Below are 13,805 nucleotides of genomic sequence, written 5' to 3'. Positions count from 1 at the left end.
GACACACACACAGACACACACACACACAGACACACACACAGACACACACACAGACACACAGACACACAGACACACACACAGACACACACACAGACACACACACAGACACACACACAGACACACACACAGACACACACACAGACACACACACAGACACACACACAGACACACAGACACACACACAGACACACACACAGACACACACACAGACACACACACAGACACACACACAGACACACAGACACACAGACACACACACAGACACACACACAGACACACACACAGACACACACACAGACACACACACAGACACACACACAGACACACACACAGACACACAGACACACACACAGACACACACACAGACACACACACACACAGACACACACACACACAGACAGACACACACACAGACAGACACACACACAGACACACACACAGACAGACACACAGACACACACACAGACACACACACAGACACACACACAGACACACACACACAGACACACACACACAGACACACACACACAGACACACACACACAGACACACACACAGACACACACACAGACACACACACAGACACACACACAGACACACACACAGACACACACACAGACACACACACAGACACACACACAGACACACACACAGACACACACACAGACACACACACAGACACACAGACACACACACAGACACACACACAGACACACACACAGACACACACACAGACACACACACAGACACACACACAGACACACACACAGACACACACACAGACACACACACAGACACACACACACACAGACACACACACAGACACACACACAGACACACACACAGACACACACACAGACACACACACAGACACACACACACACAGACAGACACACACACAGACAGACACACAGACACACAGACACACAGACAGACACACAGACACACAGACAGACACACAGACAGACACACAGACAGACACACAGACAGACACACAGACAGACACACAGACAGACACACAGACAGACACACAGACACACACACAGACACACACACAGACACACACACAGACACACACACAGACAGACACACAGACACACACACAGACACACACACAGACACACACACAGACACACACACACAGACACACACACACAGACACACACACAGACAGACACACAGACACACACACAGACACACAGACAGACACACAGACACACAGACAGACACACAGACACACACACACACAGACACACACACAGACACACACACAGACACACAGACACACACACAGACACACACACAGACACACACACAGACACACACACAGACACACACACAGACACACAGACACACACACAGACACACACACAGACACACACACAGACACACACACAGACACACACACAGACACACACACAGACACACACACAGACACACACACAGACACACACACACACAGACAGACACACACACAGACAGACACACAGACACACACACAGACACACACACAGACACACACACAGACACACACACAGACACACACACAGACACACACACAGACACACACACAGACACACACACAGACACACACACAGACACACAGACACACACACAGACACACACACAGACACACACACAGACACACACACAGACACACACACAGACACACACACAGACACACACACAGACACACACACAGACACACACACAGACACACAGACAAACACACAGACACACAGACACACAGACAGACACACAGACACACAGACACACAGACACACAGACACACAGACACACAGACACACAGACAGACACACAGACACACAGACAGACACACAGACACACAGACAGACAGACAGACACACACACAGACAGACACACAGACACACAGACAGACACACACACAGACAGACACACAGACACACACACAGACAGACACACACACAGACACACACACAGACACACACACAGACACACACACAGACACACACACAGACACACACACAGACACACACACAGACACACACACAGACACACACACAGACACACACACAGACACACACACAGACACACACACAGACACACACACACACAGACAGACACACACACAGACAGACACACAGACACACAGACACACAGACACACAGACACACAGACAGACACACAGACAGACACACAGACAGACACACAGACAGACACACAGACAGACACACAGACAGACACACAGACAGACACACAGACAGACACACAGACAGACACACAGACACACACACAGACACACACACAGACAGACACACAGACACACAGACACACACAGACAGACACACACAGACAGACACACACAGACAGACACACACAGACAGACACACACAGAGACACACACACACACACAATGTGCATACTCAGCAGAAGATTATCAGATTCACACTAGATGACTAGTAAACCTGCCGCCAGGTAGTCCCCCCAAATTCATGAGCTCTGTATAACCCTTCCATGCCACTGATTGGCAGGTTTCTGCCTATGCACAGTGCACACAGAAACATGCCATTCAGTAGTGTGGGCGGGGTTATACAGAGCTCAGCATTCAGAGAACTAATAGATCTGCAACAGAGAAAACTGTAAATTTTGTCTAAAATAGAGCAAGCAGCCCAGTATGGGTACCTTCACACTTAGCGATGCAGCAGCGATCCGACCAGCGATCTGACCTGGTCAGGATCGCTGCTGCATCGCTACATGGTCGCTGGTGAGCTGTCAAACAGGCAGATCTCACCAGCGACCAGTGAACAGCCCCCAGCCAGCAGCGACGTGCAAGCGACGCTGCGCTTGCACGGAGCCGCCGTCTGGAAGCTGCGGAGACTGGTAACTAAGGTAAACATCGGGTATGGTTACCCGATGTTTACATTAGTTACCAGCGCACAGCTGTGTGTGCAGGGAGCAGGGAGCCGCGCACACTGAGCGCTGGCTCCTTGCTCTCCTACCATAGCTACAGTACACATCGGGTTAATTAACCCGATGTGTAATGCAGCTACATGTGCAGAGAGCAGGGAGCCGCGCACACTGCTTAGCGCTGGCTCCTTGCTCTCCTAGCTGCTGTACACATCGGGTTAATTAACCCGATGTGTACAGCAGCTACATGTGCAGAGAGCCGGAGCCGGCAGCACAGGCAGCGTGAGAGCTGCAGATGCTGGTAACTAAGGTAAATATCGGGTAACCACCTTGGTTACCCGATGTTTATCTTGGATACAGCTTACCTCAGCTGTCAGACGCCGGCTCCTGCTCCCTGCTCGCTTCATTTGTCGCTCTCTTGCTGTCACACACAGCGATCTGTGTGTCACAGCAGGAGAGCGGCTTTGAAGAAAACGAACCAGGGCTGTGTGTAACGAGCAGCGATCTCGCAGCAGGGGCCAGATCGCTGCTCAGTGTCACACACAGCGAGATCGCTAATGAGGTCACTGCTGCGTCACAAAAAGCGTGACTCAGCAGCGATCTCGGCAGCGATCTCTCTGTGTGTGAAGCACCCCTAAGTGACACACCATTGGAATCAGGGGCCCGATCTCTAGATAACATTATGCTGCTTTGATGGGATTGTAAACATTTGGTAACATGATTCCTTTTAAAGTCACGCACATAACTACATGTAATCGAATTCTCAAGTAAAATTTGGCAATATTTGAAATGTAGGGCTGGTGCTCCTTCCTTTATAAATATATTCTGTATACTTACTGTATCTGTATGTTTGTAATGTATGTGGCAGACTGTTTGCAAATATGTATGAAAACGGATTGTGTCTGTGGTAAATCAGTGACTGAACCCTGTGTCGTTTCAGTGCCACGCTCCTGGCATTCCTGGTGGAGCTGCTGAAGAGTTCGGTGGCCATGCAGGAACAGATGTTGGGTGGGAAAGGCTTCTTAGTCATTGGCTACCTCTTGGAAAAGGTAAGATGTTCTATAAAATGGCCTCTCTCTGTACAGCCCCCGTACACCGCTGTTGTGCGGCAGATTTTCACTTCCATCTTCTGTAACATCTGAGCATTTCTACAGGCACACAAATGTGAAGGGTAGTAGACGCCTGTTCACATTGTGTAACGTAGGGTTTCTGCCGTGTGACTCCATGAGTTCAGTAACAGGTGATACAGAAGACTAAGCTCTTATTTTTATAGTTTCCACAGTCCAAGGTATTGAGGTGAATTGGCACATTTGTATGTGTTTGAAGGGGAATATTCATCTCTACAAATGGGTTCTTTCCCATTTTCAAGATCTCCTCTTGTATTGGTCAGTGGGAACCTTCATTCTTTACTTTCAGGGTATAAAACAATTTGCGGGCCATCATTGTTGTCTCCATACCCCTGAACACTCTCTCACTACTCAACATGGAGTTATAGGCTTGTTAAAGAGGTTCTCCGATTTTAGCAATACTAAATTTCTTAGACCGGATTCTTGACAATAAGCAAATCACAAAGCATTCCCACATAAGTCAGCTGTAATCTGTGGGGAAACATGTCGGCAAGTGCCAAGAAGGGCCACGCCAGACTTGTGTGGGAATATGTCAGCAAGTGCCAAGAAGGGCCACGCCAGATCTGTGTGGGAACATGTCGGCAAGTGCCAAGAAGGGCCACCCCAGATCTGTGTAAGAAGGAGAATTGTGTTTTCTAATTCTGTACATTGGTTATACGTGTCCATGACGTCCAGGCATTGTCCAGTGAAAACAAGGTGTCACCTATCCGCTGGTTAGGCCATAACTTGGTGATCAGTCGGTGTCCCTCTGGGACTTGTGCCGACATATCAGACAATGGTTATTTCCGACTGAGCATTTTATCCCCATTATAATATGGAAAGCAGGCGTTCGGATGCCTGAATGTCACCCATTCATTCTGTGGTGGGCTGCTGGAAAAAGCCAAGTGCAGCCCGTAGGGAATCAATGCATCCTGCCGTTCCAATCTAATGGGGGTGAAGGTTCCCTGTTCTGCCATGGTGGGTCCCAATGATAGAAAAGATAACACTATTAGAGAATAGATGGCATCTTAATTTCACCAGACAACACCTTTACGATGCCCCTATAGCAAGTGGCTGATAGAGGCTGTGGAATATTGGGAGAAAATGTGTATATCTCTATTGAGGAGCAGTACTGATCACCTGAGATTTGTTTTCCCGCCAGTGTGACATTTAATGCTCTTCTATATTATTGCAGTCCTCTCGGGTTCACATAACTAGAGCCGTATTGGAGCAATTCCTGTCGTTTGCTAAATACCTGGATGGATTGTCCCATGGCGCACCTTTACTGAAGCAACTATGTGATCATATCCTCTTCAACCCAGCCATCTGGATACACACGCCAGCAAAGGTACGGCGGCCACAGTCCTACGTAGGCTTGGTCATTAATGGCTTCCTAAACCAAGATGGATAAACTCTTCACTCTTCTGTTAGATAACCTACATACACCGTTGTACACAATTTCGTGCTACTAAACATATGCCATCGACTTGCTTTCTGATACATTTTTCAGTCTGTTGCTTTGCTGGAATTGGTCTGAATTTAGCCTAAATCTTGCCCTATGTATATGGGAGCTGATATGTGATGTTCGGCTGATGGCTGTCCTCCTGGTCTCCCAACATAACATGCTAATCACAAGAAAAAGCGAAAGTCCAGCTCACCTGTTGGTAAAGTGCAGGGATCCAAAATTCCAATAGATGCAAGAAAAGTTCAAAAAGAGGATCCAGCACATAAAACTATAAACATTTATTTCATCCTTTAAAAAAAATTACAAAAAATGGAAAGTCCATAAGGTGATAAAAAGCACCATAGTTCTGCTTTACGCATTTCGAGGCCGCATGACTAGTTATGACTAAAGGCTGTGTCACACGCGCCAATATATATCGTGCGATGGCACCCGCCCCCGTCGTTTGTGCATCACGGGCAATTCGTTGCCCGTGGCGCACAAAGTCGTTCACCCCTGTCACACGTACTTAGCTCCCTAACAACGTCGCGGTGGGCGGCGAACATCCACTTCCTGAAGAGGGAGGGACGTTCGGCGTCACAGCGACATCACACTGCGGCCGGCCAATAGAAGCGGAGGGGCGGAGATGAGCAGCCGTAACATCCCGCCCACCTACTTCCTTCCTCATTGCCGGCGGGACGCAGGTAAGCTGTGTTCGGCGTTCCCGGGGTGTCACGTAGCGATGTGTGCTGCCTCGGGAACGACGAACAACGGGCGCGCAGAAGGAGGAATGACTTTATGAAAATGAACGACGTGTCAACGAGCAACGATAAGGTGAGTATTTTTGCTCGTTAACAGTCGTTCGGAGCTGTCACACGCTACGACATCTCTAACGATGCCGGATGTGCGTTGCGAATTCCGTGACCCCGACGACATATCGCCCGATATATTGTAGCGTGTGACGCCGACTTAAGAAGCATGCGGCCTCAAAATGCGTGACATAGAACTATGGTGGTTGTTATTGCCTTATGGACTTTCCATTTTTTAAAATTTTTGTTAAAGGATTAAATAAGGTTAGAAATGTTTATAACAATAATGCTAATGCTGACTTCAAATGCATTTTTGGGTGAAGAATAACAAAGAAATCACATATTAATGAATAGAAGATCCATGCAGAAGGCATTCCACGTTTCTTGCCCATTGTTAACCCTTTTCTCTTGTGTTTCAGGTGCAGCTTTCCCTGTACACCTATTTATCAGCTGAGTTTATCGGCACTGCCACGATATACACCACCATCCGTAGGGTGGGAACAGTATTACAGCTAATGCACACACTGAAATATTACTACTGGGTTGTGAATCCCGTGGACAGTAGTGGGATCAATCCAAAGGGTCTCGGTAAGTCATTTCTTTTGATCTTGTCATCTTTCTCAGCGCTGCCTTCAGACATCTTGTCCCCAGGGTAGCCATATTCCTGTTTATCTTGGTTTTCATGGTTTATTTCAAATCTGTTTTATTATTAAGTTTATAAATCAAGCATACATCTTGAACATTTATAAAGATTATAAAACATAAACAGTGATCTCTCAGTTTCGGAATGACAAAAATAACATCACATTGTAGATTTCATTGGAACTCTATAAGCTATCCTTATGCTAACACTCCATGACAAACCATACACTAGAAATCAGAGTTCCAGCTAAACATGTCTTCCTGATAATTGACAAGACCACTCTCAGCATAAAACAATCCCCTTTTAAGTTATTGAATAAACATTTAAGAAAAAGTAGAAAACTAGAAAAAAAAAAAAGAACAGATATAAGCTTAGAAAAGAAGGAATCAAATAGAGTGAAGAAAGTAGGGTAAAGAGGGGGTGGGGGAAAAAAGTGTGTGGGGAGAGGGGAAGACAAGGTTTGTCACCATTTCTCATCCCAAATAACCTGCCAGACTCACCGTGAACTCAGGAGACTCCATGAACGTAATCCACGGTCCCCACACTGTGATAAATTTTTCCGTGAGCCCATTAAGTTCAGCTGTGAGTTCCTCCATTCTCTGGAGGTTTGCCATCTCCTCTACCCAGTCAGCTAACGTGGGGCATCTAGTCTGTTTCCAGTATCTGGGAATAATTATACGGGCTGCTGCTAAACAAAATCGCAGCAGGTCCCTCTTTTGTGACTTGAATGAACCTGGGAGGATAGAGAGGAGGGCCACCTGGGGAGATCTCTCCACCTCACCCCCACTCATCTTTTTATACAGAGAAAACACTGAGTCCCAGAATGGTTGCAATTTAGCACAGCTCCACCATATATGTAACATAGACCCTTTTTCTGTACCACACTCCAGCACATGTCGGACACTGAGGGAAAGATAGCATGCAATTTGGTCGGGTATTGGTACCACCTTGTGAGAATTTTATAGTTTTTCTCTTGGGCGGCACAAGCCATAGAAAGTTTTTGGGTCCACAGAAACGCCCTGCTCCATCTGTCCTCCGAAATGTTCTCTCCCAGTTCCTCTCCCCATCTATAGACAAATTTGGGTTTGTCCGACATGTCTCTCTGGTTCAGCATTTTATAAATAAGAGAGATGACATGCCCAGGTGACGAACCCTGCAAGAACAATTTCTCAAATGGAGTAGGGGGGGTCCTCAACTTCCTTTCCCTGTCCTGGTTGGATAGAAACGATTTCAGCTGCATATATTCTATCCAGGAAACCTCTCTCCCTGTGGCCCGTAGAGATGCATAAGGGGGCAGGGTATTTCCCTGGAGCACATGAAAAAAACGAGTTTCCTCCACCCGAGCATATCCCAGAAATTTATTGGAATGAAGCCCCGGAGGGAACTCCTGGTTGCCAAAGAGGGGGGTAAGTGGACCCCTCCCCTGTGAGAGAGAACCCCTCTTAACCTCACCGTCCCACGTCCCCATCACTGTCCAAATAAACTCCATTCCCTTCTCTATCTGTGACCTACTCTCCTTTCCCATCCATGAGAGGAAGTGCAAAGGGACTCCCAATCCGTCCTGTTCGATCGCGACCCATTGTTTCGAGTTCCTATGGAAGTGCCAATCCATTATCCTCGTTAGAATAGTTGCCCTGTAGTATAACTGGAAATTTGGGAGCCCTGCCCCTCCATTATTTTTGTGTCTGGTAAGAGTTTTTATGCTTGTCCGAGGTCTCCTATTCCCCCAAACGAACCTTGACAAAGACGTCCGAATTTTGGAAAAGTAACTCCCCGGCAGCTGAATAGGTACCGTTTGGAACAAGAAAAGAAACCTAGGAAGAACATCCATTTTAATAGCGTTGATACGCCCAAACCACGATAGTCTTTTTTTGTCGTACTTCTTTAAATCCCTAATTGTCCTCTCTAACAGGGGTAGAAAATTATGATGCATAATTTTTGTTGGATCCCGAGGTACAACTATCCCCAGATATTTTATAGCTGACGGTTGCCACTTAAAGGGAAAATTTTGGGTTGTACGGGCTAGATCTTCCGCCGACAGGGTCACATTCATAGCCTCTGATTTAGAGAAGTTCACTTTAAAATTACTTAAGTTACCAAACTCCTCGAACTCTTTGAGCAAAGACGGGAAGGATATGTGTGGCTGGGAAATAAACATGAGAAGGTCGTCAGCAAATAAAGCTAACTTGCGATTCCCTCCCCCGGCCTCTATCCCATGGATACTAGCATTATTTCTTATGGCGACCGCGAGATGCTCCATGACAATGACGTAGAGCAGAGGTGACAATGGACATCCTTGCCTTGTTCCATTGTGGACCTGAAACGATGACGACAGAAACCCATCCGTCCTAACTTTTGCTGAGGGTCTCGAATAAAGGGACGCAATCCTATCTAAAAAATTTTTGCCCAAACCCACCTGCTTTAGAGCGGCCATCATGAAATTCCAACTGACCCGGTCAAAGGCCTTCTCCGCATCCACTGAGAGTAAACACATGGGAAGAGAATGAGCCCTCGACCGGGCCATCAGGAGGAACAGTTTGTTGGTATTGTCACGCGCCTCCCGACCTTGTACGAACCCCACTTGATCTGTGTGTATTATCCCGGGCAAGGAAGGAGCAAGTCTGTTGGCTAAGGCTTTGGAAAAAAGTTTTAGGTCTAGATTGATCAGTGAAATGGGTCTGTAATTTGTAACTAACATGTGATCCTTCCCCGGTTTGGGGATAACACATATATGGGCTTCGAGAGATTGCGCCACCCATTGGGAATTTTCTGAGATGGAATTAAATACTTTAGTCAAGAACGGGGATAGCTGAGTTTGGAATATTTTATAAAATTTAGGGGTGAACCCATCTGGACCCGGACTTTTGCCTGAGGGAGATTCTTTAATGATAGATGCCACTTCTGCTTCTGTAAAGTCCGTCTCTAAATTTTCAACCTCAGCGCTGGGTATAACCGGTAGGGCCGTTCTGGATACGTAGTCGTTTATTTTATTTTCTAATGCGTCATGTGGCATGTCTCCAAATTTGCCCTTTATGTTATATAGGTCTCTATAATACTTTTGGAACTGTTCCGCGATGAGAGTTGGGTTTTGAGTCAAAGAGCCGTCTGCTTGTTTAATCATGGGAATGTGGCTGGGGTCTCCCCTAGGGTGTAGAATCCTAGCTAGTGGTCTACCACATTTATCTGCATACTCATAGAGGAATCTTTTTATTCTAGTCCTATGTCGCTCATACTGTCGGTCGAGAATCGATTTAAGCTCCTCTCTATTTTTGACTAGCTCCGCCAGTGTCAAAGGTGATAATGTCTTCTTATGGGCCCTTTCCAGATCTGAAATATTCTGAAGTAGGGACAAAATGGTTTGGGCTCTCTCTCTCTTAAGCCTAGCCCCATGTTTGATCAAAACCCCTCTCAATACACATTTAAGTGCCTCCCACTGCACGGGAAGGGCTGTGGGGTCTTCTGAGTGTATTTCTAAAAATTCATCAATCGTGTTCTGTAGATCCTTCATGCACCCCTGATCCCCAAGCAGACTATCGTTCAGCCGCCAAGACCACGGCCTCCCTGCCCCATCTGGGATAGTAAGGCTCAGGAATATAGGAGCGTGGTCAGACCAGGATATACTGCCTATAGAGGCCTGTATCTGCCAAGTCAGAGCCTTTTGGCTCACAAGAAACAGGTCTATGCGGCTGTACGAGGAGTGAGCCGGGGAGAAGTATGTGTAGTCACGCTCCACTGGGTGTAACGTTCTCCACACATCTACCAATCGAAGCTCTTGTATTGAGCGTTTAACTTTTGTTAGCTTTCTGAGAGAGAGAAAATTGTGTCCCGAAGTTGTATCTACCTTAGGGTCCAAAGTGAAGTTTAAATCGCCACCCACGATCACGGTCCCTTCTGCGAATTCATCCAATGATGACAGGAGAGAGGAGCAGGACGTCGCCGGATCTCTGTTTGGTAAATACCAATTGACAATGGTAAAGATAGATGAATTAACATTAATTTTCAGAAAAATGAATCTTCCCTCAGTGTCCACTCTCGTGTCCAGAACCGTGTGCACCAGGGCTTTATGGATGCCTATAGACACCCCTTTTGATTTTGACTCTGGGTTGGTGCTATGGACCCATTTGGTGTAATATCTGTCTTTAAAGTTAGGGAGGTGACCAGTTTTGAAATGTGTTTCCTGAATCAATAATATATGGACTCGTTTCTTATGCATGTCAAAGAATACCTGAGACCGTTTTTGCGGGACATTGAGGCCTCTCACATTCAATGAGCCAAAGGTAATCTGCGTCATTCTGAGGAGGAGGAACGGTGAGGAACCGGGAAGTAGGGTCAGAGGATGGGGATGGGAAGAGAGGTGTGGGTGGAGAGAATAGAGAAGGTTAGGAGAGGGGGAGAGAAAGAAAAAAAAAAGAAAAAAGAGGGGGGGGTAGAAGGATTAAGTATATAAAGGAAACTACAAACAAAGAGAGAGTACCGTAGGCAAAAAGGTCAAAGCACCTCTTGCCTGTAGGGTCGTAACGTGACCCTTATACTTGGTCAAATAGACTAGAGGTAAATGCAGAAAAATAAGAATCTCTATATACCAGGGATGTTAATCCTACGCCACTACCCTGTGGCGTGTTATCCCAATCAGGGAGGGAACTTTCCACAAAGGAGCCCCCTGCCCTGGACTAAAAAACAACTTTTAACTATATATATATTTTGATTTGCAACTAAAGCTCTGTATAAAGAAGGGAGAAGGGGCTTTGAGAGGGTATTGTACCTTATAATGTTGAGGGGCGCCCCCCATTACACCCAGGATGGAAGGAGGGAACCCCCCACCCCCCTGTCCAGGGCGATACAATAACCCCACAACGCGAAATTCCCATCAGGACCAGGGGATAGACTCCATCGTACTGTGATCCTATAACCAAAAACATACTAGAACAATTTAATCCACCATTCTCTTATACATCAGACCGGCCTCCCTCCTCTTTCTCTACGAGAGCCACGCATCCGATCACCGGCTGGGACGGTGACTCCCCCCCCCCCCCATTGGAAAGTCCGGCCAGTCCTCTATAGGCACTAATGGAATGTCCAAGGCCGCGGTGAACGAGGGTAAATCCACCGGAGACCGAAGAACATGCATTCGTCCCGCGTGCCGAACCTGCAGGCGGAAGGGGAACCCCCAGCTATATGGAAACTCGTATGAGCGGAGAATGTCCAGCAGAGGTTTAAGAGCTCTTCTCCTTTGTAAGGTAAAACGGGATAGATCTTGTAGAATCTGGATTTGGCTCCCCTCATACGATGGTGATACTCCACTGCGGAGCTTAAACAGAATGGCCTCCTTAATAACATAGCGGTGGACCCTACAGATCACATCCCGAGGTCGGTCGTTCTGGGCTGGTTTGGGGCCCAACGCTCTATGCGCTCTATCCAATTCCAGGGGTTGGCTTGATGGTTCACCCAGAATATTATTGAAGATCACTTGAAGGGTGCCATGTAAGTCCTTGGACTCGACAGACTCAGGCAGGCCGCGCACTCTGAGATTGTTTCTTCGGCCCCTATTTTCAGCATCATCCATTGCTTCAACCACGTATTGTATTTGGCGGGAGTGTTGTTCTAATAGTGCCCCGTGGGCCTGTGAAGTGTCCTCCATATTCTGAATTTTAGCTGCCTGCACTTGACTCTGGGTGTCCACTCTCTCCACCTCCCCCTTCAGGGCTGACAGCTCTGTGCGGTACGCCTGCTCCAGCCTGGTTATATATGCCTCCATATCTTCCCTGGTGGGTATAGCTGAGAAACGTGCCCGCATCTCATTAAGCTCTGTCAGAACTCCTGACTCTTGTGTTTTTGTTATGGCTGGCCCTGACCCTGCATGCTTGTCTGCATCTGGTAACTTTAGATTTATGTTGTGCTTCTCCCTGGGTATGGTCTCACTTCTGTCAGGGACCTGTAACTCATTTGCAGTGCAGTGTCCCCCCTCCTGAAATTCCTCACACTCCTGCATGTGTGTTATAGGAAAGGACGTTACTTCCCCCTCCAGAGGCCTCCAGGCTTCAGGGCTACTGTTTGTATCAGCAGGCACTTCCCCCGTGCTTCTCACTCCGGGTTTCCCCTGTACCTGCAATCTTGGGCTGTCTGGCCTTATCTTCTGTATCTCCTCTTCACTCCAGGTGGTCTCTCCTCTCAGTCGCGTCAGCTGCTGAGCCTTTCCCTGCATCTCCATAGCTGCCATCTCACTGCTGCACGCTGAGCTCACCTCATGTGTAGCCTTAGCAGCCATCTTGGGTGCCACCTGTGAAGCTTCTCTCTGCCCCGGCCTGGATAAAAAGTGTTTGATCCCTCGCTCCTCCGATTGTGAAGCTCTGCTGCTGCACCCCTGGGATCTCCCTCGTCTCCTCCGCTGCATAGCCTGTGTTGCAGAGTCCTCAGTTGCGTGGATCATCAGTTATAAAGTCCAGTGGCAGGAGCTAAGACAAGTCACGTCCTCACTCCTTCATAGCCAGGACACGCCCCCGTTTTCATGGTTTAAAGACATGATTGATCGATTTTTTTTTATGGGTTTTACTGGATTCCTGTAACTTTTCATTTTGCCTCTCATATTTCTATTTTTAACTATATTGGGTGCAGGGGTTGCAATCGCTCTCAGGCCCTGGAGCCTAAAGGGGCCAAAAAATACTTTGACTTATCAGAAAAGACTAATACTTTTGAAGATCGGTGATAGTTGAGGGCTTTGTTGAAGATTTTGTGTTGAAATTACGCCAAGGGTGAAAGGTGTATTTCCATCTTGTACATTTTAAATATGGCATAAATGTATAGTTGATGTGAATTCTACCTATGGTACCTGCATCTTTGTGGAGCTAGGGGGCGCTGACGTGTGCTGGGGTCAATAGAGAGTTGGTCAGAACTCCAATTTATTTGTATGAGAATTCTGAC

General features: G+C 47.2%; 1 protein-coding gene across 4 annotated transcripts in view; it reads left to right on the top strand.

Annotated features, from left to right (window-relative positions):
* NBEA (neurobeachin) overlaps positions 1 to 13,805 on the top strand; it is a 1,081,445-nt gene that overhangs the window by 344,332 nt on the left and 723,308 nt on the right. For all 4 annotated transcript variants that reach the window (XM_075337333.1, XM_075337330.1, XM_075337331.1 and 1 more), the window contains exons 11-13: positions 3,829 to 3,937; positions 5,190 to 5,342; positions 6,664 to 6,832. In XM_075337333.1, the coding sequence (XP_075193448.1) occupies positions 3,829 to 3,937; positions 5,190 to 5,342; positions 6,664 to 6,832 (431 nt within the window). The remainder of the gene's footprint in view (positions 1 to 3,828; positions 3,938 to 5,189; positions 5,343 to 6,663; positions 6,833 to 13,805) is intronic.

This window comes from Anomaloglossus baeobatrachus, chromosome 2 (assembly GCF_048569485.1).
Source record: "Anomaloglossus baeobatrachus isolate aAnoBae1 chromosome 2, aAnoBae1.hap1, whole genome shotgun sequence".
Taxonomy (NCBI): Eukaryota; Metazoa; Chordata; class Amphibia; order Anura; family Aromobatidae; genus Anomaloglossus; species Anomaloglossus baeobatrachus.
This window is presented reverse-complemented; position numbering and strand designations above follow the sequence as displayed.